At 40.7% G+C, this 25,659-nt stretch overlaps 1 protein-coding gene across 1 annotated transcript; it reads right to left on the bottom strand.

Annotated features, from left to right (window-relative positions):
- Nucleotides 1–21,749: 21,749 nt before the first annotated feature.
- LOC133042327 (microfibrillar-associated protein 1-like) lies at nucleotides 21,750–23,155 on the bottom strand. Its single transcript, XM_061122841.1, has one exon. It carries the CDS (start codon nucleotides 23,067–23,069, stop codon nucleotides 21,750–21,752), a length of 1,320 nt encoding a protein of 439 aa, XP_060978824.1. The 5' UTR covers nucleotides 23,070–23,155.
- Nucleotides 23,156–25,659: the final 2,504 nt, after the last annotated feature.

The raw sequence follows: 25,659 nt of genomic DNA, 5'->3' as shown, positions 1-25,659 counted from the left end.
CTGGTGGGTTTCCCTGGTGGCTCAGCTGGTAAAGAATCTGCCTGCGATATGGGAGACCTGCAAATCCCTGGGTTGGGGAGATACCCTAGAGAAGGGAATGGCTACCCACTCCAGTATTCTGGCCTGGAGAATACAATGGCCTATTCCATGGGGTCGCAAAGAGTCAGACACGACTAAGCGACTTTCACAGTATTTTGCCCTGTGCAAAATAATAGCTCCATTCTAAGTGAGCGCCTCCTGGCATTCCTAGCCTATAGCATCACTATAGGCAGACTGACCCCACACAAAACAAGAGTAACAACATATTTCACATATTTATGGTTGAAAGGAAACACACATGCAGATGGAACTGTAGGCTAATGCAGTTACCTGCAAAGCAATTTGAAGAATTTAATGAAATTAAATATTAGGGGGAAAAAAGAAACTAAATATTAGCAAACCCTAGTAATTCCCTTCTTAATATATATCCCAGAGAGGATCATCCTTAGGTCCATACAAGAATGAGCTTCTTGGTATTGTATATTTAGATGTGGCATTGATAGTAACCCAGACATGCATCTATGGATAGAAAGATGAATAGAGAGCGGTGAGCATGTTCAGTGTTCACTAAGTAGCTGTCACAAGTAACCCAGAAGACGAATATGCAAAACAAATGGCAGTGGAAAAAGAACTAAGAACTGTGAGATATAACGCGCCATGTATTTATGCAAGCTTGAAACATATATATACATAAAACAACATTCATTTTTTCAAAGAACCATACATCTTTAAGAGCATTCGAGTGAGTGCCCTTGCTGGGAAAAGGAAAATGGAGAAGTGAACAGTAAAGGAGATAGAACTAAAAAGAAATAAATAAGAGCAAGACATGTCCATCAATGATAACACTGAACTACTTGGGAAATACAATTATTTCAGTGCTTTATCTTTGAGGTCTAGAGGGAAGAAAATAATTTAAATATAAAAGTAGATAAAACTGGGGGGAGACTAGATCTTCTTTAAAGTCAACTCTCTAATGTTCTGGTTTTCTATGATACATGAGATCCTTCTGCACTAAGTCTTGAGAGAGAATTTGTATCATTTTCTATTAACAGGATGGAGCCAAACACCTGCAATCCCAGTAAATGTAGACAAACTAGGCTCAGGGGAGCTAGTTTCACATCATCTGTCAGCAAGGACATCAGAGAGAAGGTGGGAAATCAAAATCATCTGTCTCCGGGCTACAGGCCCTGGCTATGACTCCCCAGACACCAGTCCCAACAATTTTCAATCTTCCTATAACTCTCAGTATTTCTTAATTGCTTGGTACTCCTTATTCTACCCTGGAGGCCTCTTGGTGTATCCAGTTGAGTTAAGGAGAGAACTAAAGCGATAAGCAAGTAAGTAAAAATTATGGAGTCCCTGAGCAAACATTCTGTCCCAAGAATCCACAGTGTGGTGTGCACAGAACAGCAAAAACTAAGTTTTTATAGGTGATTTTAATCCAATAAGGTTAATTAGGACCCCAGAGAGGTGCTTATGGGAAGATGGAATCCTGCTCAATGTAATAAAAACAAAGTATCCTTAAGAACTAGAAGAGACAACAGTGAAATTGGCAAGCACAGAATTTAGCTGGGTTCCTATTCTTGTGCACCCTTCTGGTAGAATTAAATATTATAAAGGCTTAGAAAAAGTATGAAGGGAAGCTATCACTGGGTGAGGATGTCTCGATGACAAATCTCTAGAGAGATTTAGAGACCCTTATATTAATAACATGGAGATTGCATGATTCCTTGATGTGTGTCTTTTGTGTTTGTGTGTTTGCACACACAGAATGCATAGACTCTTGGTGATGAGGCAATTAAGCAGTAAGACACTGCTTCAGAGAATGTTGAATTAAGTTACAAACACAGCTCATCTTTATGGAGTTCTTTCCATCTCTATAAAGCTCTGGAGGATTTTTTGGCTTGTTTTTATGATCTTCATAGAGAAATGCATTCACCATACAGTACTTGCCAGCAAAAACATAAATAAATAAATAAAGCAATGTACAGAGTGTACATTGCTGCTATAGAAACAAGCAGAAAAATACTGGGAAAGGATGAAACATTAGTGTGATTTGCTGATTTCCTGGTGGCTTCATGGCTTCCCCAGTGGCTCAGATGGTAAAGAATCTGCCCACAATGCAGGAGACTTGGGTTTGATTCCTGGATTGGGCACTTCCCCTGGAGAAGGGAATGGCAACCCACTCCAGTATTCCTGCCTGGAGAATTCCACGGACATAGGAACCTGCAGGCTATAGTCTGTGGGATCACAGATAGTCAGACACTACTGAGTGACTAACACTAACACTTTCAGTTTCACTTTGCTGATTCTATGTCAAAACTACACTCAAAACCAGACACACGGCCTCCATAAGCTCCAGAATAAAAGGAAATGAAATTAGGACTGAAATAAAACTATGTACAATGAAGATTAACATCAGTGAAACTCATTTGCATGTTCACCCAACAAAAAATCATTTCCTCTCAGTGCTGTGGGTTCCACCACAGAAAACTCAGGATGCAAAAGTTGAAGAATGCAGACCAGAACAGAACAGAACACAGTCCCTTGGTAGATTTATAAACCTCAGAACTTGACGTTAATGTTATTGGTTATTTCCGGAGGTGATCACCTACTGGTCCCTGAGTGTCTTAGCATCTAAGTGAAGAGGAATGTGGGATTGGATTTATTACCTCATATGTGCCTGGGGAGGCCCAAGGACAGAGGAGCCTGGTGGGCTACAGTCCACGGGATCGCACAGAGTCAGACGTGACTGAAGCAATTTAGCACAGGACAGCATGTGTCCTTTAATAGTTTGTTTCGTATATGTGTGTACACAGCATGCTAGTCTTTTAATTGAGTACTGGGTTAAGCATGTCAACAAATACATATTTTGTCTTTATAAAATCCTTAGCTAAAGGACTTCCATTGTGATCTAGTGGCTAAGAATTGCCTGCAAGTGCGGGGGTCATGAGTTTGTTTGAGCCCTGGACCAGGCAGATTCCACATACCATGGGGTAACTAAGCCTGTGTGCCTTATCTACTGACTCCACATGCCTAGAGTCTATGCTCTGCAACGAAAGAGTAGCCCTCACTCACGGCAATTAAAGAAAGTCTGTGCACAGCAGTTAAGCCAAACACCAGCAGAAAAGCCACATACCAGCACAGCCAAAAATAAATAAACGAATTATAAAATTATAAAAAATATCCTTACCTAGAAATCACTTGGGGTATTGCTGTGGATATAATCCTAAACTTCCCTGATATTTAGAATCAGTACCCAGCTGTCCAAGGAGAGACAGGCAACACACATTAGGTCCATGATTCTGTTTGTAAAAGATAAACATCTCTCTTGGGATGTGCTATGCCCTCTACTAGTGACTCCACAGTCCTTGAGTCCAGAGGACAGATAACAGGTAGCGTTCTGCACTTGATTCTTGCCTTTCTTCTCTGAATTTCCTTAGCCCTTCTCTGATTTAGCAAAGCACAGTCAATCTGCAGACCCATGAGTATGAAAGTTACTAATTTTTAAATCATTTGTTGTGAAAGTGAAAGTGTTAGTTGCTCAGTCGTGCAGACTCTTTCAACCCCATGGACTGTAGCCAGGCTCCTCTATCTATGAGATTTCCCAGGCAGAAAACTGGAGGGGCATGCCATTTCCTTTTCCAGGGGATCTTCCCTACCCAGGGATTGAAGCCCCAGATCTCCTGTGTTGTAGGCAGATTCTTTACCATCTGAGCCACCAGGGAAGACATCATCTGTTATATAGCCAGACATTTCATACCTTAGATAGCTTTTAATTTCTATGTATTCAAAACTTCCTCAAATACAGCATCTTTTTGAGAGCTGAGTGCCAAGAGCTCTGTATAGTCGTTACAGCTTCACACTATACCTGAGTAGCTTTCTTTGATGACAGAGAAATCATTTTTTGACCCTCCAAAATCTTCCAAAGTTGCAAGGTCCCTCTGGCCTATATCCTTCTGAGGATGAAAGAAAGAAGAAAGGAGAACATAGCTGCTTCATTAAAAGTTCAAGAACGGGGTGGTGCCTGAGACGGTATACTGTTCTATGATACTTGTATCTTGATGGTTTTGTATAGTCATAAGGACTGGAACCCTATTGGCATTAATTTTCTCCATGTCTCCATTGAGGAGAGAAAGCACAATCTCCTCTTCATAGATGAGACCCCTTGCAAAATCTGGTCTAAATAAAATGAGATAAAAGTCTCCACAGCCAAGGCTGCCCTGGTGGCTCAGAGGTGAAGAATCCACCTGCCAATGCAAGAGATGCTGGTTTGATCCTGATCTGGGAAGATACCACATGCCATGGAGTGCCAAAGCCCATGTGCCATAGCTATTGAGCCTGTGCTCTAGAGTGCAGGAGCCACAACGACTGAGTCCGCATGCCACAACTACTGAACCCACATGCCCCAAATCCCATGCTCCACAGCAAGAGAAGCCACCACAGTCAGAAGCCTGTGCCCCACGACTAGAGAGAAACCCCTGCAGCAGCGAAAACCTAGCATAGTCAAAAATGAATAAATAAATAAAATTATTTTAAAAAAAGAGTCATCATAATTTTGTCACCAATAGTCAACATAAAACATGAAGACTTGGGCGGGGGACGGGAGTGCTATTGTAAGACGAAAGCAAATATGTCACCCGTTAGGGTGACTTCTGAGGACATCCGGGAGATTATAGTGAGGTTGTAGTCTTGGGGAGAGAAAATAACTCACCATAGATTAAAACCGATGCTCCAGTATCAAAACCACATGTGTTTACTTCCTACCACCAAAACTCACTCGGCCAGGAAATTAGATCTAGAAGAAAGCAGTGATGTTGCTTTCAAATAGATGGATTCGGTGAATCCCTTCACCTCTGTTACGTTACAGTACCTTCAACTGTAGTTTAGGGAAAATGACCTTATCAATATTGGACTGAAAACTGAAGCAAAGGAAATTTAGAAGACAGATTTGGAAGCTGACAGGAACTTTACAAATTAAATGAAACAGGATGATAATGAGTAGGGCATTTTATATTGTGTCTATTCCAACACAGTTCTATACTTAGACTTGTTCTATATTTAAACACTAACTTCGTATTTTGAGGGGAAACAATTATTGGAAAAATAAATAAATAAAAATGAAAACACATATATTAAAAAGAGGAACCAATCTATGCAATCGAACAGTTGAAATGTATATGGTGGGATTGGTTGATTCTAGTCTCTACCTTATATGGGTCAAATCCTAAACAGTGTAAGACAGTGTCTTTTAAACCAATGCCATAAAATTCAACTTTGTTTCACTTCCATTTTAAATATAATTCAACTGTCTTTCAACAAAGATTTATTCTGAAGCCAGCTCTTTCACTTCCCATTAAGTTAGTGTATTTTATTTGCATGAAAATCAAAATTGATTTGATGCTATTGTCCGGCCAGTCTGTGAGTAGGAGGCAGAAAAGATTGCTAAGGATAAAAATTGCCAAGGGGAAAAAGGACATAATTTTTGAAATGTAGCTGTAAACAGCACTCTTTTTCCATTATCAAATTGTCATTAGAATTTCCAAAGAGCTGCTGAAGGATCGGCCTGTGTCCAGCTTAGATTCCAAACTTTCACCCTGCTTGACATCATTCTCTGAGTGAATTCTCTTATCACCCCCCAGAAAGAAAAAATTCCATCAGTTGCCACCAATGAAGAAAGCATATTAACAGTATGTGGAATGTTCCACACAATCACATCATTTAAAAGCTTGGTGTCCTCCCAAATAAATTCTTTGTCAATGGTTATCCTGCTTTCTGCTTTATTGGAATCTAGTTCTTCAACTCCATTGTTTGGGTGTATAATAATGCAGGAATTTGGTTTTACAATATATAAAGAAAAGGCTAGAATTTATCTATAAACTTTACTTGTCTTAGCAAACTTATCTGTTTGTTCAGTATTTCAATAGCACAAATGTTCCTCAAGATTTCAAGCTATAGATCAGAACATGGTTATAAGACATTGAAAACAGGCTAGAAAAAAAAAAGAAATTGAGTCTAAGATAATAGAAATAAACATTTATTGAGATATTAGTGTATGCCAAGTATCAATCCTTGAATGATTTGTCTACATATGCTCTGGTAATCCTCATAATTATTCTCTAAGATGAAAGTCACTCCCATCTTATGAAGACAGAGAGATTCAGAGAGGTTGTGTTTATTGCCCAAGGTCACACAGCCATTAAAAGGCAAAGCTGGTATTTATGTATTTATTTTTAGTTGATTGATGACAGGTTCACAATATTGGTTTGATTTCTGTCATACATAAACATGAAATCAACCATAGGTGTACATATGTCCCCTCCCAAAGCTGGTGTTTAGATCAATTTTTTTTCCCTTTAAATCTCACTTTGCTTCCACTGAACTCTCTATCCTCAACAATCAAGTCTGGCTTCAGTGATATAGCAATTAGAGGTTCCATTAGATAACCTAAAAGAGAAATTAGTAGGGAAAAAAAAAGCCCATATATTGGCATTTTGAATACTCAGGGAAAGAATTTTCTTTTTTAGAAAGGTACTACAACTGGCAACTTCAGCTCTGGAAAGTGAGAATGTGATGGTATGAGTAAGAGAAGAGAAGCTCAACAGCTCTGCTTAAGAAGGACATCAGCATTTGGATATGGAATAAAGGCAATGGAAGGAGGGGAACATGGAAGAGCGATGGAGGTGGACAGCATAACACCTAGAGTGTATGTATAACAGTGTCTGTAGCCTGTCAAGAAACGCTGTGTGTAAGAAAGAAAAGAAATGCTGTCCGGGAGAAATGGCCAGTGACAAACTGTCCAGAAGATTTTTCATAACAAGGGTTTGCCTACATTCAGTGTTCAAGTTGTTTGCTATGTGTCTCTATGAAAACATCCTTTATCTTCTGATAAAATCTATTCCACATTCTACTCACAACATTTGGATGAGAAGTATCCAAAAAGAAAAAGAGATGCTGATGAGAGATTAGTAAGACATAGGGTTCAGAAGGCACAGGGAACTGGAAGCAGAGATGTCCATGTGGCCATAAGGAGGCCACTGGGCATTCCATGAGTAAGGTTGAGGGAATGGGTTAATGTATATAAAAGTCAACAATATCACATACCTGAATTATTTATTTAATTATTATATATTTAATCAGCTAGATTCTATTTCTCCTGGTATCAGTTTTCTCAGCCTACCAGCAGTGTGTCAATAAATGAAATGCCTAGAAAGTTACTGACATCATAACTTTCAAACACTTTCAATAGCTTCTGACACATGGTTGTGATTGGAAAATGGTAGCAAAATTCCTTTCTCACATACCTACTATTCTCCTGGGATATCACCCTCTGCTCTCCTGTATCTTTTTTCTCCCAAAGAACCATGCAGGAATGAAAAGAACCCTTTTAGATAATAAACTGGGGATACATGGTCTAGGAAATCTGGAGTTTCGTCAAGTGTTGTGCTATCTACCATCAATGATTGATTGATTGCATAAGTGATTTGGATGACCTTTTGCAAAGGGTCATCCAAGTCACTTCTCTGCCAGATATCCTTAGAGCATGGTATTCCTCTTTTTATAGGCCTCTGAACAACACAAGGATTTCTAGCCACCAAATTTACTTATAGAACCCCTGTTAAAACAATAATAATTTGAAGTAAAAATAAACATCTAGTTTGCTCTTCTAACAATTACAGGAATCCTTTCCCTAATAACCCCAATGGGATTATTACTCATCCTCTTGAACACATCCAATGACAAGAACATTTCAGAAGGAGATTCTTTCTATGTTTAAATAATGTGAACCATTAGAAAATATCTCCTTATATTGAAGTTGAATTACGCGTCTGGTCCTAGATTGGCTCTTGCATCTGGAATTCCATAGGTGGTTTTCTTCTTCCATCTGTCTGTTCTTCAGTTACTTGATGATGATTCTCAAGTCACTACCCTAGTCACACTAAATGTACTCAGTCCTTTCAATCATTTCCAGATGGTGGATCATACAAGCAGCCACTTCTGAGTCCTTTCCATTGACCAATGTTCCTCATAATTGTGTGTTGTGTGGAAAGGAAACCTAGGCTCCAGATGTGTTCCTTTTTTGGCTATGCGGGGTCTTGGTTGCTGCATGCTGGCTTTCTCTTGTTGTGGCGAGCCAAGCGTACCCTTGTTGTGGAGCATGGGTTCTATGGGCACAAGCTTCAGTAGTTGTGGCACATGGGCTTAGTTTCCCCGTGGCATGTGAAATCTTCCTGAACCAGGGTTCGAACCCATGTCCCCTTCATTCATCCTTGGCAAATGGATTCTCAACCCCTGGACCACGAGGAAAGTCCCAGATGTGTTCTTAAGTGGGAAAAATTCATTGGCACCTTTCTGCCAATGGGTCTTTTAATAAAGGAAAATGAAATGACTTTAGCCTCTTGTGACATTATATCAAATTCAAATCATACTAAGATTGCCATTGCTTCATTATTCAAACTGACTTTTTCTGATGTCTTCAACCCCATGTTACCTTACACACATTTTTCACTCCTTTGAAAAGTTTAACAGAAGTCTTTCATTAACTTGTCCTATTTGATAATATTAAGGGTACCAAGACCCAAGTCATAACACTTTGTAATGCTGGGGTGATGTAAAAGGGTCAAAAATTATATGACTAGTAGAATCATGCAAGTCAGACTTGATATTATTTTTAGACTCATGGCTTCAACCATGTCATAAAGGTCACAGGGCTCAAGTGCAACTCAGAAAAACTTTTACAAAGACTGTATGTCTTGTTAGTATACTGTTGTTAGTATAGTGGGCTTCTCTGGTGGCTCAGATAGTAAAGAAATCACCTGCAATGCAGGAGACCTGGGTTTGATCTCTGAGTTGGGAAGCTCCCCTGGAGGAGGGCATGGCAACCCACTCCAGTATTCTTGCCTGGAGAATCCCCATGGACAGAGGAGCCTGGCGGGCTACAGTCCATGGGGTCACAGAATCGGACATGATTCAGTGACTAAGCACAGCACAGGAGAATCACAGGATGCCCAGGTGGCACAGGTGGTGAGGAACCCATCTGCCAAGGCAGGAGATGTAAGAGACACAGGTTTGATCTCTGGGCCAGAAAGATCCCCTGGAGGACGGCATAGCAACCCACTCCATTATTCTTGCCTGAAGAATCCCGTGGACAGGGGAGACCGGTGGGCTATGGTCCATAGGGTCACACAGAGTTGGACACGACTGAAACGACTTAGCACTCACGCATGTTAGTGTTATGTATTGTTGATTCTATGTTCAATTTTCCCCTCTTGTTTACTATGATCACTCACTTAACAAAAGGGCAGAGAAACAGGAACCTAGCACTATCTTATCCAGGAACGGTATCTCTTCCTTAGAGACTCTTATTTAATGTCATAAGTCTGGTAGTAAGTCTGGAAGATCCCAAGTTAACTGAATTTTCTATATTCTGAAAAGTTGTACCATATCAGAAAGATATTAGAAAAAAAAGTCATAGTAATGTTAAGAAAAATAACTAGGAAAAATAAAAAAGACTATTATTCGAAAACATTATAACACAGGGACTAGGATACAGCGTTAGGTAGAGAGGGACGAGAGAAAGATGAGCTTCTGGGAATTCACTTCTAACTCTAATATTAAACCTCTGTATAAACATGAATACCAGACCTCTGAGTCACTAGGCATCTTTTCACAACACTATGCTTCTTTTTATACCATCTCAAAACAAGTCCACCTCTGTCACAAGTGTTAGAATAACTTCCACAGTATCTCTTTAAAGTAATCATCTAGATTCTGCTTGAAAGACCTCATGAATGCAAATTAGTACAGCCACTATGGAGAACAGTGTGGAGATTTCTTAAAAAACTGGAAATAGAACTGCCATATGACCCAGCAATCCCACTTCTGGGCATACACACTGAGGAAACCAGATCTGAAAGAGACACATGCACCCCAATGTTCATCGCAGCACTGTTTATAATAGCCAGGACATGGAAGCAACCTAGATGCCCATCAGCAGATGAATGGATAAGGAAGCTGTGGTACATATACACCATGGAATATTACTCAGCTGTTAAAAAGAATTCATTTGAACCAGTTCTAATGAGATGGCTGAAACTGGAGCCCATTATACAGAGTGAAGTAAGCCAGAAAGATAAAGAACATTACAGCATACTAACACATATATATGGAATTTAGAAAGATGGTAACGACAACCCTATATGCAAAACAGAAAAAGAGACACAGATGTACAGAACAGACTTTTGGACTCTATGGGAGAAGGTGAGGGTGGGATGTTTCGAAAGAACAGCATGTATATTATCTATGGTGAAACAGGTCACCAGCCCAGGTGGGATGCATGAGACAGGTGCTTGGGCCTGGTGCACTGGGAAGACCCAGAGGAATCGGGTGGAGAGGGAGGTGGGAGGGGGGATTGGAATGGGGAATACGTGTAAATCTATTGCTGATTCATGTCAATGTATGACAAAACCCACTGAAAAAATAAATAAATTAAAATAAAATTTAAAAAAAAGACCTCATGATAGGAAACTCGCAGATGTTAAGTCAGCCCAGTTCATCACTGCAAAGCTCATACCTCATACCTTAGAAAGTTTATTGGTTTGTTGTCAGACTCTGAAAGTGAACTGTGTTTGGTCCTTATAACCACCACAGAGATTTCACGTCTATATCAACAAAGACTAAGAGAGAACAGAGACTAAGGGAAGGAGCAGTGTATATTTAAAATGGATAACAGGGACCTGTTGTACAGCACAGGGAACTGTGCTCAATGTTATGCGGCAGTCTGGATGGGAGGGTAATTTGGAGGAGAATGGATACATGTCTATGTATGGCAGAGGCACTTTACTCTCCAGCTGAGACTGTCACAACATAGCTAATCAGCTATCGTTGTTTAGTGGCTAAGTTGTGTCTGACTCTTTGCTGCCCCATGGACTGCAGCATGCCAGGCTTCTTTATCCTTCACCATCTCCTACAGTTTGCTCAAATTCGTGTCTATTGAGTTGGTGATACTATCTAACCATCTCATTCTTTGCTGCCCTTGCCTTCAAGTCTTTCCTCCAGCATCAGGATCTTTTCCAATGAGTTGGCTCTTCATATCAGGTAGCCAAAGTATTGTAGCTTCACCTTCAGCATCAGTCCTTACAATAAGCATACTCCAATGCAAAATAAAAAGGTAAAAGAAAATAAAACAAAACTTATAAAAAGAAAGGAGCAATGGAACCACACATGAAATGAATTTTAAAAATTCTATTTAGAATCAATAATGCTGACTATGGAAGAGGAAGAGTGATACTCTTTTTACAAAACCAAAAGTCTATCTCACTGCATTTCCAGTGTCTAAAACTACCTACTACATAATACATAATAAATGTTTTGTGTAATGAATGAATGTAAGACCTTCCTGTTACCATTATGTCAAACCACTGACACTTTATACAACAGGCATATTTCCTCTTCCGCAAAACGGGTGCCATGTTCTCTGAGGACTTCCTTTACCTAAGATGAGCTTTCCTTATTCCTCTGAAAGTTGTTAAAATAATATATATCATTAACCCTTGTATTGACTGCCCTACTCATCCATGGTGTGTCACTCAGAAGCCAATAATTCAGGTGGGGTCTGGCCAAGATAGGTGTTGGGAAGGGGAGGGTAAGGGTAATGGCCATAGAAAGAAGTGAAGTTTTTCTACCCTTTGCCTGACTTGCTATCTTAGACCCTTCTGAGAGTCTTTTATGGTATCATCCTTCCAAATGAATTTTCCACATTCTTTTTCCACCCCTTAAGCAGTCACATGAAGACATTTTACCCCCTCCCTCCCCCCACCACAGACTTGCTCTTCCCAGATTCTCACAGGGTCAGTCTCCCTCAACCCTTCAATTCTGTATCCAGATTTCCACTTCCAATGTTCTATGATGCAAAATCACAGGAGAAAACGGGACTGTCTTTTCAAACACTGACTTTAATTGTTTGCTCTCTCATCTTTAACATCTTTTTGACCCTTGGAGAAGAGTATAACTCGAGGCGTCTCATGTATCTCCAAGATGAATTTAGCAAACGAATCCTGGGAAGACCCACCCTTTTTCTCCCCATTAGAATGAAATACAGCCTAACGCTTGAGTTATGTATCTAAGAATGTGGTTTAGCAAGACGGGAAGAAAAGAAAAACACTTTCAGCTCAATTTTAAAAGCACGGCACCCTCGGTATCTGCGGGTAAAGTCTAGAATGACAACTTTAATTAATTTGGAATTTCCCCAAGACGTAAATTTACTCCTACCTATTTTTAAAGACAAGAGTATTGATTTTGGATCAGTAATAAATTCCTGTAATATCTGTCCTCAGTAAAAAGCCAAGACCATTCTAGTCCATTTCTTTTCGTCTTGGAAGTGTTATGCCAAAACCATCACTTTGTTGGCTGCATACATTCTGATTTATATTCAATGAGAGTTGTAAAAGCCTTTTATAGAGGAGACAGCCGAGTGACATTTTCCTATAAATCATGACCACTTTTACTGCCACAAAGTTCTAGGGTTGAACTTCAAATGTAACCGTGGTGTAAACTCTGTGGTTGGAACCACATTCTTGCTGAATGAGAAACACGTTTCCCCTTCCACCATGAGCGACTGCACATTCCGATCAGTCTCTGGCAGTTGAGAGCATCACAGAAAATCAGGGAACCGTGCTGGCTCTAATGTAGCAGCCCATGAAATGCGGGTCACCCAGGCCACCTCTGGATAGAGCTACGCTTTCAACTTTGTGAATCATTCAGATTGGTACAGAGACAGGCTGTTGAGCTGAAATACACGAGGCATTAAAAGTAACAAGAGAGAAAGGAAGCTAATTTTGGCAAACATCAGTTTTGTGAATCAGAAGTATACCCCTAGGGAGGGAGGCTTAAGAGGGAGGGAATATATGGATAATGTAGTTGTTGTATAGCAGAAACTATCACAACACTGTAAAGCAATTATACTCCAATTTAAAAAAGAGAGAGCTTTCCTGGTGACTCAGATGATAAAGAATCCATCTGCAGTGCAGGAGACTGGGTTCAATCCCTGGGTCGGGAAGTTTCCCTGGAGAAGGAAATGGCAACTCACTTCAGTATTCTTGCCTGGAAAATTCCATGGACAGAGGAGTCTAGAGAGCTACAGTCCATGGGGTCACAAGAGTCAGACAAAGACACGACTGAGCATCTAACACTTTCACTCTTCAGTTAAAAAAGAAAGAAGAAAGAAATTGGGATAATTATTAAAAAATACAACCCTAGAGAAAGGAATTGCATTTCATTCAATATTAGTCTCCATGAGAATTTCTTCTGGCAATGGAAGTGTCCTCTTTGTGCATAACCCTGTTAAACCCTCCAGTGATCACATCTGTTCAAGTTAAATGTAACTCGCTTTGGTAAGAAAGATATGTAGGGCAGGGGAAGGAGAAGGGGATAAGGGATTAGAAGCTCTAAATTTGCTTTCAACCTGTCTTAGTGGAAAGAACTTGAGTCTAGACGACAGAAGCATAGCTTGTGTGATGTTGGAAAAGATGTTAAACCTCTTGGTGCCTAGATTCCGTATGTATATGAAACATGTTTTATTAAAAACATAGACAGAAGAAATGTCACTGTATACCCCCCGCTAAGTCAAATTAAATCCATTTTGAGTAGCCACTTACTAAAGATTAGCAAAACTTTCAGTAAATCACTTTCGCAAGTTCTCTACCCTATTCTTTGTCAGCAGCAGAACCTAGACTTATGAAGTATAGGATGAATGTGACAGAAGCCTTTGGGCTTCAGTCCAAAGCAGTAACCCCTGTGACTGCTTCCTTCCAAAGACTGGCATCCATTCAAATGTATGCAGTCTTGCAGACAGTGCCATGTTCTTCTTGCCACCTTCAGATGTAGAACTCTTCACTTAGGCTCCCATGGGCCTGGCACCAGTACAATCTCCTCCCCTCATCAGAGATCTTTCTACCTTCATTGCATTATGATGGGCAGAAATCCTCCAAATTCTTTACTTTTGTCCACCTTCACAGTGAATGAAATTACTGACCTGGCTTTGAGTAGACTCTGCTTTAACCCAGGAAAACCACAGCCTGTATCCCCATTGTCTCTCTGACAACACGGTTTCATCATATTGAAAGTTTGTGCATGCACAAGCCCATGTTTGCATGCTTGTCTGGGTGAGCGCGCACGCATGCACACACACACACACACACACACACACACACACACACATGCAGAATTCACTGGTCTCTTGGAAATAAGAGAGCTCAGACCTACTGAATTTTCTTGGAAGAAATGAAGATAGAGAGGAAGATGATTTCATTTTATTTTTTGGTGAATCCATAGCAAAAGTGTGTGTTGGGGGGGGGCAGGGGAGACCAGGGGTGGAGGGGATGGGACATTTACATTGCATTCATTATGCAAAATATGGGAAAATCTCATCTCCTCCCTTAGTATTAATTACCAGTTAAATGCATTCTGTAGCCAGACCTGCCATGGTGTTTCTCTCTCCTGAGCTCTGGATTGGTATGTTCAATCCTTCCTGAAGCTCCTCTTGGCAACATATCAAAAGCCAAACTCATCACCTCTACTCCACCTCACCAACTTGCCTTTCCTCCTGTGTCACATACATCTGTGAATGACATGACCACCATTTAGCCAGAAACAAAGGTCTCATCCTTGAGTCCTCCCCTCCCCATTTCTCAGTCCATGTAAAATCAGCCACCAGACCTGATGACTCTATAATCTTAAACTAGCCTAAATCTGTCCACTCCTCTTCCACCACTCTAGGTCAGTCCACCATCATTTATTTCCTGAGTTGCTACTGAAGTTTTTTAATTGATCTTCCTGCCCCCACTGTTGTGTCAGGCTTGTTTCCATTCAACCACATAACAGTCAAAAATGCTCTCTCTAAACTGTAAATAGTTGCAGCGTGCCCATTGTAATCTCTCTATAATGCTTTTTATCTGATTTTAATATAGCTTCTTTACTTTCTTTCAGGTACCTTTTCTCCTTCTATGTCCTTTTCCATTCGTACTTTGGGGGGCAAGCTAAGATACAGTAGCAAATATTAAATAAATTAAAACATAGCAGTTCAATACAATAAAAACTCTTCCTCCACTGTCCCCAACAGTCCTGAGTAGCTATCAGTTCTCTGAAGATGATTCTGCTCCAGGCAGATCCCAGCTACTTCTAGGCTCCACTTGAAATCTGAACCCAGTCAGATCAAGGTGAGACGGCATGCTGGGCAGTATAGCTGGATTAATGGGCCAAGCCTGGAAATGGCACATTTCATGTCCACTCACATTATTATTGGCCACACCGAACTGCAAAGGAGGTTGGCTAAGTGTCCAAGATGGAGATTTTTTTGTGGCTGGCCAGTACATGTCTTTTAAATTAATAGACTAAGCAAAGGATTCTTTACCACTCTTGCAGTTTGTTTAAAATGGTTGTTGTTTAGTTGCTCAGTTGTGTCCAACTCTTTGTGACCCCATGGACTATAGCACCCAGGCTTCCCTGTCCTTCACCATCTCCTGGAGCTTGCTCAAACTCATGTCCATTGAGTCGGTGATGCCATCCAACCATCTTGTCCTCTGTCTTCCTCTTCTCTTTCTGTCTTCAATCTTTCCCAGCATCAGGGTCTTTCCCTGTGAGTCAGCTTTTTTTATCAGGTGGCCAAAGTATTGGAGCTTCAGCCTCAGCATCAGTCCCTCCAATGAATATTCAGGATTGATTTCCTTTAGGATTGACTGGTTTGATCTCCTTTCTGTCCAAAGGACTCTCAAGACTCTTCTCCAATATCACAGTTCAAAAGCATCAATTCTAAGGCATTCAGCCTTCTTCATGGTCCAACTCTCATGTCCATACTTGACTACTGGGATAAGATTACCTAAGAGCCATAGACTCTCAGGAGTCTGAGTGGCAAAGGGTGATAATATAGTTAAGAACATGGAGGTTGAAGACAGACTTAAGTTTAAATCCTGGCTCTAGTTCTTCCTAGTTGGGTGACATCCCTGGGCTTCAGTTTGTTCATCCATTAAATGGAAATAATAATAAAACATGAACTTGATGTAAGGAGTAAGGGAAATGAAATATTTAAAGCAATTAACTCAGTACTTGTCAAGCGCAGTCTTACTAAGCAGAAATTATTATCATTAGCTATTGACTGGGTGAAATGGAAACTAGAAAGAGAGATTAGAAAGAAAGACTTTGGGATCAAGTGGATTCTGCTATGTGACATTTGAAAAATTACTTAGTGCTACTTAAATTATTGTATAGACCTTTGTTTTTCACGGATAAAATGGTAATTCCTTTTAGCTGATAGAATAATGTGGGAATTGAATGAAATATACACATAAAGTCATTTATATCATGTTTCACACATGTTAAGTCCTATACACGATAAGTATGATGACAATTATGATTAAAGAATGAAATATAGTATGTCCAGAAGATGAAATCATCTATGTGGGAAAAATATTTTTCCCTTTCTAGAGAGAATAACTGACAGTGTAAAAACTCTTCCCACTCTCTTTCAACTCCAGTTAATATTTTAAAAATTTTCAAACCACAAAACTCAAGTATGCAAAAAATGTATTTTTCCTAGTTTCTGTCCCAAAGTTGTGGCATCAAGAGCAGGTTGGATTCTTGCAGTTTCAAGGAAAATTCTGTCACTTAAGGGTTTTTCCCAGTTGCTTTCTAAGTGAACTCAGTCAATGTACGGTTCCACACTTGCCCCACTGTTTGGTGACCTCCAAGAATCAAAATAACTTAGCATCCAGAGTAAGACACCTGTTTCTCGGTCACCAGCCGCTCCTGCTGACTTCCACTGAGGTTTGCAAAGCCCTGTTTGAGCCAGGGTCTTCCTTAGACTTCCCTGGATGTCCATTGTCCCCTTTGCTGTCACTTATATCTGGTCCGTGTCTTCCAGTCACTTCTTCCATGCACTTCCAGGCTGCTATCCACTGTTCCTATGGCTACATGACACCACGTCACAGCTGGATTTTCTACCACAGTGTTTTATAGCTTCAGACAATTCAGCAAGACGAACTCATCTCTCTCTACCCTGTTCCCCATGCAGGCTCATCTCTACGCTCTTTTTTTTCTTCCCTCCCTCTATCAAATGTGACTTTTCTTCAACTGACGAGCCCTTTTCTACAGCTGCACTTGTGGAACATCACATGGTAAAAACAGGAATTTTTTTTCTCAAGAATTTTTTCCCCTTTTAAAAAGCATCTTATTAAACATGAGATTGGTCCTAAAAATACAGAAAGAAAGAAATTTAAATTCACAAAATTGTATGTTATCAAAAAGTCACTAAAACACCACATTTGGTTATAGAAAAAGTCAAGTCCCTTTGTTGTTAAAGAAACATGCTAACTTATTTGTGTTGATGGTGTGGTTTCTTCCTGTTACCAGACTGATGGGGGGAGGGAAAACTAAGGGGCAGAGGGGGTTATTTACTTTTTTAACCTGCCTTCCCTAACAGTTACTCTTATTATTCAAGAAGAGAAAACCCAAGTAAATTCATTTTTCTTCTACATCAGGGATCAACAAACTTCTTTTTTTCTCAGTATTTTTCAACACTGCCAACTTTTCCCTCTTTGACACATTGTCTTCTTGCTTATTTGACTTTTTAGTCCATCTATCTCACTGATCATTCTTTCTCAGCCTCTGCAGCATATTCCTTCACTTAAGTAACAATCTTGGACATTCTATCCTATTTTCATTCTTTCTCTGGGTATTTTCATAACCTTGGCTATAAACCATATTCTGATATTCCTAAAATGTATACATCTTCTGCCCAGACTATTCCTCTGAGATCCAGGCTCATGTAACCAATTATCTGTTTGGTATGTCTCTGGACATGTCTAATAGGCAACTCCAGGTTGACAAGACCAAACAGAGCTACTAAGTTTTGTCCCCACCTGAGTCCTCTTTTTTCTGATGCCTGCCCAGGTAAGTGGCACCACCATCTACTTAAATACTCAAATCACCTTTGACCTTGACTTCTCTTTTCCACAAATCTACCAGACACACACTAATAGTAAGTCCTAGCAACACAACCTTTAAAACATCTCTTACATCTACTCCCTCTTTTTCATTTCCACTGTGCAACTCTCATCCAAGCCACCACCTCACTTAATTACCACAATCACCTCCTCCTCATCTCCCTCTGCATCCCTGTCCAGCTACCTTCTCTATGCAAAATCAAAAGTCATCTTTCTGATACGTGAATTAAATCACATAGCTCATCTGCTTTAAAGTTTCCAATGGCTTCCTACTGCACAGGAGATAAGATGCAAACTGACGCCCACAGTCTGCCAGATCTTGCAAGACCTGCTCTGTCCTCATTTCATACATTCTTTCCCCCGTGTTCACCATCCTTCAGCCACAGCCACTTTCTGTCAGGTCCTCAGACATAGCAAGCTCTTTCTGACCTTGAGACCTTTACATATGCAGCCTTCTCTGCTAGGAACATTCTTTCTATGGAAATTAAATGCTCATCTTAAATTTGAGGCCCTCCATGGATAAGACACAAAGGAGTCTGTCTTCCACCCCTGATGTTACTTTCTCACCCAGCTTTGCTTCTCTTATGAGTCATTCAGTGCAGTTCAGTCGCTCAGTCGTGTCCGACTCTTCTTGACTGCATGGACTGTAACACACCAGGCCTCCCTGTCCATCACCAACTCCCAGAGTTTTCTCAAACTCATGTCCATTGAGTCGGTGGTGCCATTCAACCATCTCATCCTGTCGTCTCCTTCTCCTCCCACCTTCAATCTTTCCCAGCATCAGGGTCTTTTCAAATGAGTCAGTTCTTCACATCAGGTGGCCAAAGTATTGGAGTTTCAGCTTCAACATCAGTCCTTCCAATGAATATTCAGGACTGATTTCCTTTAGGATGGACTGGCTGGATCTTCTTGCAGTCCAAGGGACTCTCATAGAGTTTAAAAATTTAGCTAGTTATGGTTTCTTATTTATTTCTTATCTCTCTCTGTTTCATGAGGTCAGGATCATACCGGTCTTGTTCAGCATTCAGTATCTATAACATCTTGCACAATACCTGGTACATAATGAATGGTTAATCGATGAAAGTCTACCCATTAAAAAAAAAAAAAAAGTTAGTCTAGAATGTTAAATTTGACAAAGACTACTAGAGATACTGTGGGGCTTCCCTGGTGGCTCAATGGGTAAAGAATCTGCCTGCAATGCAGGAGACACAGGAGACATGGGTTCAGTCCTTGGGTGGGGAAGATCTCTTGGAGAAGGAAATGGCAGCCCACTCCAGTATTATTGCCTGAAGAATCCTGAGGACAGAGCATCCTGGCAGGCTATAGTACATAAGATAACAAAGAGTTGAACATAACTGAACAACTAAGCATGCACATGTAATTTATATATATATATATACACAATACTGCATCTCATCAAATCTCACTTTGCAGATAAATACACTGAATCCCATAATATTGGTGAAGTGAATGAAGCCATTGCTTAAATAGGATTAGAATCCAATTCTTTGATTTGCAGCCCAGGGCTGTTGGTTCTACATCACAGAAGGCAAGGCCAAGAGATCATAGGAGCAATGTTTGGTCTATATTTTATTCCATTTTCTTTATTAAAGTCAACATTTTCAACCTTTAAATAAGTTCCCAGAGGATGGGGACTGTCCTTTTAATTTGCCTAATGCAGCAAAAAGGAAGATAGCTGCATAAACTTTTCCAGACATCTTGTTTATAGCCCTTAAGCTGGTGTCCAATAGAATTTAAATTGAACTGAACCTATTTTTAATATTTCAAACCATCGTTGGTTCATGTTTTCCATATAAAGTCTGCAGTTCCATCTTCACATTTCCATCGTCTTTTTCCACCATCAAGTGGTCTGGCTCTCCCATGAGTGTGGTAGCCAAATGACAAATGCTCTTCCAAATAACCTCAGGAGTGCCTTCTGCTTCTGAACCAGGGTTAGACAGCCAGCTAGGAGGGTGGAAAGAGCAGGGGTTAGAAATGGGGCACCCCACTTTACAATCCTGACTCTGTCACTAATCTCCTGTGTCCCTCTGGACAATTTGCTTTAACACCCTGGCCACAGCCCCCTGATTTGTAGAATGGAGAATTCAGAATCAAATCTTCCCAAAGTTTCCAGCCAGCTCTAACATTCTGTGTGTAATTTTCTCTGTGTATTGTTACACAAAAAATAAAACTTTGCAATGTAAGATTAATTCATCTCATCTGTCCCCCTCTCTCCTATTTAGATCTCATTTACTTTCTTCCTTTATAGCGTGACCTCCTAAAGAAATCTTAGGATTCCTAAGCATCTGAGGAATTCTTAGAATCTCTAGGTTCTAAGATTCTAATCTTAAGAGTATCTTCTCAAACTCCAAATCACTCCTAAGAATGTTCAATTGCTTTTCACCATTTTGCTTCAACTTCTTTAAACTAATATCTTAAGCAAGAAAATACCTGATGCATCATTAGGAATTGGTCACCAGTATGCAGCCTCAGCATTTGTGCCAGGAGGCACCAGTGAGGTTAGCTTTTCTCCCCAGGAAATGTGATTTTGGAGTATTTCTGGAAAATGCCTAAGAAACTTTCCTGACCCCTGAATTCTGTTTTTTCACTTTTGAGGGCAGTCAGACATATATTCAGGGACTTTTCTGGTAGCTCTGACTATAAAGAGTCTGCCTGCAATGCAGGAGACCCAGGTTTGATCCCTGGGTCAGGAAAATCCAGTGGAGAAGGAAATGGCAACCCACTCCAGTATTCTTGCCTGGAGAATCCCCTGGACAGAGGAGCCTGGTGGGCTACAATCCATAAGGTCACAAAAAGTCAGATACGACTTAGTGAATGAGTATAGACATATAAGAAAGCATCCAAGAAGAATGAACACTTTCCCCCGAAGTGTTCCACTATCTGCTTAAACTGATACTAAAATTACACAATCATCCTGCTTATCTAAGTCAGGGCCACTCTATAGACAGGCTGCCATAAAATTAATTCTTTCATTCATTTACATGTTTAACAATTTTTTTTTTAATAGCTGCTATGTGCAAGGCATTGTGTTAGGTAGCCAAGATCTAGAAATGGATAAAGGCACTAATCGATGTCCTCAGAAACCTTGGTCTCCTGATAATGCTGGATAGGTAAATATACAAGTTGAAGGTAATAAATGCTACAATTTCCTTTTACAGACTTCATGGCTATTTTTTGTTTTTTTGTTTGTTTTTTGGTGTATGATTTTTTTTTATTTCTTGACACTTGTACATAAATGGATCAAAAAGTATGTTTGCCTAGAAAAATTTACCCAAAAATGCAAAACAGGTTTTCAATGACTTTAGATTTCCTATAAGGTAGAAATAATACATTGTGCACTTACATGCCCATCCATGTTTCTAACCCAAGCTCAGAGCTGGAAAAAGAAACTTGGAACAGTCCCAAGTGAATATGGGAAGCCAGAGCAGTAATGACATTCAAGATTTCTCAGAAATAGCCCTAAGTGGGAGCCTCTAATCCTACCTGGACAGTGCTTTTTTGCAGGCTTCTCAGCATGAGTCCAAACCTCACAAAGCACTTTCAAAGACTGGGTTTGCCCAGTGCCACAAGTATGGCAGTAGGTTCAGCAGGCTGGATACAGGGGCCATGTGAATAGTAGTAAAAACAAATCAAGGACCAGATGCTGAAATTTCCCCTGGTGTCCCACAGCTGGAAGAACAAGTAGTTGAACTCTTAAGTAGTTTTCCGCTTCTTGGCAGATGGCTGTTCGAATACATCTCGTACCCCGGCTGCCTTTTGTTTAAAGAACTTTGTATTTTGGGCACTCTCTTGGCCCCATGCTGAGTCAAAGGAGGTGGTATCTTGATCCACGAGGTGGGTGTATTTGGTACCACCAGAGCGTCCAAAGTTCTTGACCTGCATGACTTTGGGAAGAATGGTTTTGTTGAAATGATCCTCCAGGGTAGGTGCGCTGAAATCTCTCCTGTATACTTCTTCATCCTCATCCATGAAGAAGGCACCCCGGTGGTAATACTTCTGTAGGAACTTATATTTGCCCTTAACGGCTTTGTTGGTGATGACTTTGCCATTTGCCCGAAGCTCAGCTCGCCTCTCTTCCTCAGTTAGGTTTCTCATTGGTTCAATTTCTGCTTTCTCCTTCTCAAGTGCTTCTCTGTCTTCTGTGTCCCTCTTGATTCTCTTTAACTCCCGGACTTCCCAGGCCTCATATTCCTCCTCATCATTTTCATCACTAGTATTGAGTGCATCCAGGGCAGCCAGAGACCTCTTGTTCTCCTCCAGCTCTTTCTTGGTTTCTTCGTCTGCAATCTTGAGTGTGTACTTGCGTCTCTCCTCAGCCTTGTGTTTGGCCTCCTGCTCCAGCTCCTTCTGTTTCAATGCTTCAGCCTCACGTTCTTGAACCGTCACCCGGTCCTTCTTCCGAAGGAAGACTGGCTTAAGGCGAGGCTCCGTCTCATCCTCACTGTCTGTGTACCCCTCACACTCAGACTCTGATTCGGACTCCTCCCCAGAACGTCCCTCCTCTTCCACCTCCATGACTTCCAGCTCTTCATTTTTTCTCTCCTGTGCTCTTTGGCTCATCATGCCACGGCGCCGTTCTATTTCCCCTTCATCAGTCTCTTCTTCCTCTTCTTCACTGCCATCTTCTCGTTCCATGCGCCAAGGATCTCCTTCTACTTCGGAGTCACTTTCTCCAAGCACTTCAGGTTCCGCTATTTTCCGGTGTAGAGCCAGCCTCTCCTCCACATCTTCACTAATACGGTTCTGCAAACGCCGCAGCCGAGGGTCACTAGATGAATCCTCCTCCTGTTCCCAGGGCTCTGCTTCTTGTTCTTTGGCTTTCTTAATGAACTGAAACTCTTCATCCTTCTCATCTGAGGACTCCATAGGGGCATAGTCTGGCCTCTTTCCCGACACATAACGTTTTACCTTCACTTTTTCCATCGAAATCTCACCTTTTTCATTGCGAACCGGGACGGCCCCAGCCGTCGACTGAATGGGCGGTTGCTTCATGAGTGAGCTTGGGACCGACATTTTGACAACAGCGGCGGTGACTCCCGAAACTCGACTGATTTCAAAGTGAACAGCTACAACGTCAACGAAAAGATAAAACCCTCTCCTCCTAGGACCACTGGAAACTGCTGCGCAACTGATAGAAACACGCTTCATGGCTATTTTTGAATGATGTATTCGGGGTCAGTGGATCTGCATGGCATCATGGTGTTTTCAGTACCCAAAACCCATTAAAAAAAAAAAAAAAAAAATCCAGCCATGTGTTTTTGTGTGAATTACAAGCAAGGTATAAGATGGGGAGGTGAAGGAATGGTGGTTTCTTCCTTATGCTACTGGGGGGTCTAGGAGAAGCAAACCATATTTGGATGGAGTCCAAAACACCACAGTCTTGTTTTAAAGTGTCAGGTCAATGGCACAGCATTCCACCCAGCTGAGTTTTGATGAAAACGCTCTTGCCGGCTCTTCTCATCCCAGCTCTTGAAGTCCCACTGGAGTAGATTCATGCTTTGCCATAGTGAAAATTTTCATCAAACTTAGAGGAGGAGTTCTGAAGCTTAATGATCCAGCTTGCAGCAGGAACCAGAGCTATGGGCTACCTCAGCAGGTCTTCTTTCCCACCAACTGACACAATGCTCCATAGCACCACTGAGTTTGTGTGAAATTATCATATCTGTAAGTAATTTGGGAAAAGAAGTTGTTTTTGTCTTACCGTGGTAGAATTTATGTGTGAGTCTACAGTGATTTCCAGTTGCCTTCATTCTTTAACTACACGACCCTATGGACTATAGCCTGCCAGTTTCCTCTGTTCATGGGATTTTCCCGACAAGAATACTGGAGTGGGTTGCCATTTCCTCCTCCAGGGGGTCTTCCCCACCCAGGGATTGAACCTGAGTCTCTTTCGTCTCCTGCACTCCAGGTAGATTCTTTACCATTGATCCTCTGGGGAAGCTTTCTTTAACTATAGTTCAGAGCAAAAGGTATGTTGAACTTTGGGATACAAATAATAATAATATAATCAACATTTGTTGAACATTTACTAGGTGCAAAACACGGTTCTTAGTTCAAGTGCCTCTTATCCGTTGATCCTCACAACATCCCTGTGAGATGGGTACTAACATAATCATCCTCACTTTACAAATAAGGCAACTGAAACATAAAGAGAGATTAAATAGGGAATTCCCTGGCAGCCCAGTGTTAGGACTCTGCTTTTCAATGCAAGGGTATGACTCTCAGTCCCTGATTGGGGAAGCAAGGTCCCACATACTGTGGAGTGCTACCAAAAATCTTTATTAAAAAAAAAAAAAAGAGGCTAAATAATTTGCTTTATGTTCACAGAAAGTAGTAATACTAAAAGATTAACTCAAAGTCCATTTGATCATAGCCTTCATGTTGACCTGCTAAACTAGATTATTTCAAATTTTTTAAGAAATGTTCATCACTGCAATATCAATTATTACAGATGCTAAGTAACTTGATACATTATGGTTATGTTAAATAAAATGGATTTTAAAAATTAACACAACAGAAGCTTCAGATGAAATCTAATGATGAAATAAGACATCATTTTGTCTTACTGATAGCCAATGAGTGCTTCCTATCCCAGTCCTTTGCATCCCACTCATCCCACACCCTTCACATCCCAATGGGTATAAATTTACCCTTCCTTGCTCTTAGAAAAAAAAGGGCTTTGATAAGACAGGGTAAATGGATAAAATCTAAGTGCCTCATCCAGTTTTCCAATCTCAAACTTCATTTTTTTCAGTGTTCCAATGAACAGGTCTATTAAACTTAGTTCTAAGACTTCCATCTCATTTTTCTAATTGTCTTGAATGCCCTCCATAGGTTATGAATGCATGCTAAATCACTTCAGTTGTATCCAACTCTGTGATCCTATGGACTGTAGCCTGACATGCTGCTCTGTCCATTAGATTCTCCATAGAGTATATGATTATGTGAATCATGACTGGTAAGCTCCATTTCTGGCAGTAACATCTTCTTTAAACCAACATGTGGGGGTTGCTTAATGTGAAGATTAATAGATTTGGGCAGTTAGATGGTGGGGGTATCAGAGTCAGCATGTATACTCATCCTATCTAGATCAACACAGGAGGTTATCTAGCTTGCATTCAGCCTCTTTTAGCAACAGAATGAATAGTAACAACCTCAGGGCAACCTTGGACGTGGGTATCTCCTCATAGCTGCTCCAGCACCATGCAGACGCTTATCCATAAGCCTCTTATTCCCTCCATCAGAGAGCAGACAGACTGAAAACCACAATCACAGAAAACTAACCAATCTGATCACATGGACCAAAACCTTGTCTAAGTCAGTGGAACTATGAGCCATGCTGTGTAGGGCCATCCAAGACAGAAGGGTCATGGTGGAGAGTTCTGACAAAATGTGGTTCACTGGATAAGGGAGTGGAAAACCACTTCAGTATTCTTGCCTTGAGAACCCCATGAACAGTATGAAAAGGCAAAAAGATAAGACACTGAAAGGTGAACTCTCCAGGTAGGTAGGTGCCCAATATGCTACTGGAGATCAGTGGAGAAAGAATGAAGAACTCCAGAAAAAATGAAGAGATGGAGACAAAGCAAAAACAACACCTAGT

Source organism: Dama dama, chromosome 21, assembly GCF_033118175.1.
Source record: "Dama dama isolate Ldn47 chromosome 21, ASM3311817v1, whole genome shotgun sequence".
In the NCBI taxonomy this organism is placed as follows: Eukaryota; Metazoa; Chordata; class Mammalia; order Artiodactyla; family Cervidae; genus Dama; species Dama dama.
The sequence above is the reverse complement of the archived record's forward strand: the minus strand, read 5'-3'. Positions and strand labels throughout refer to the sequence as shown.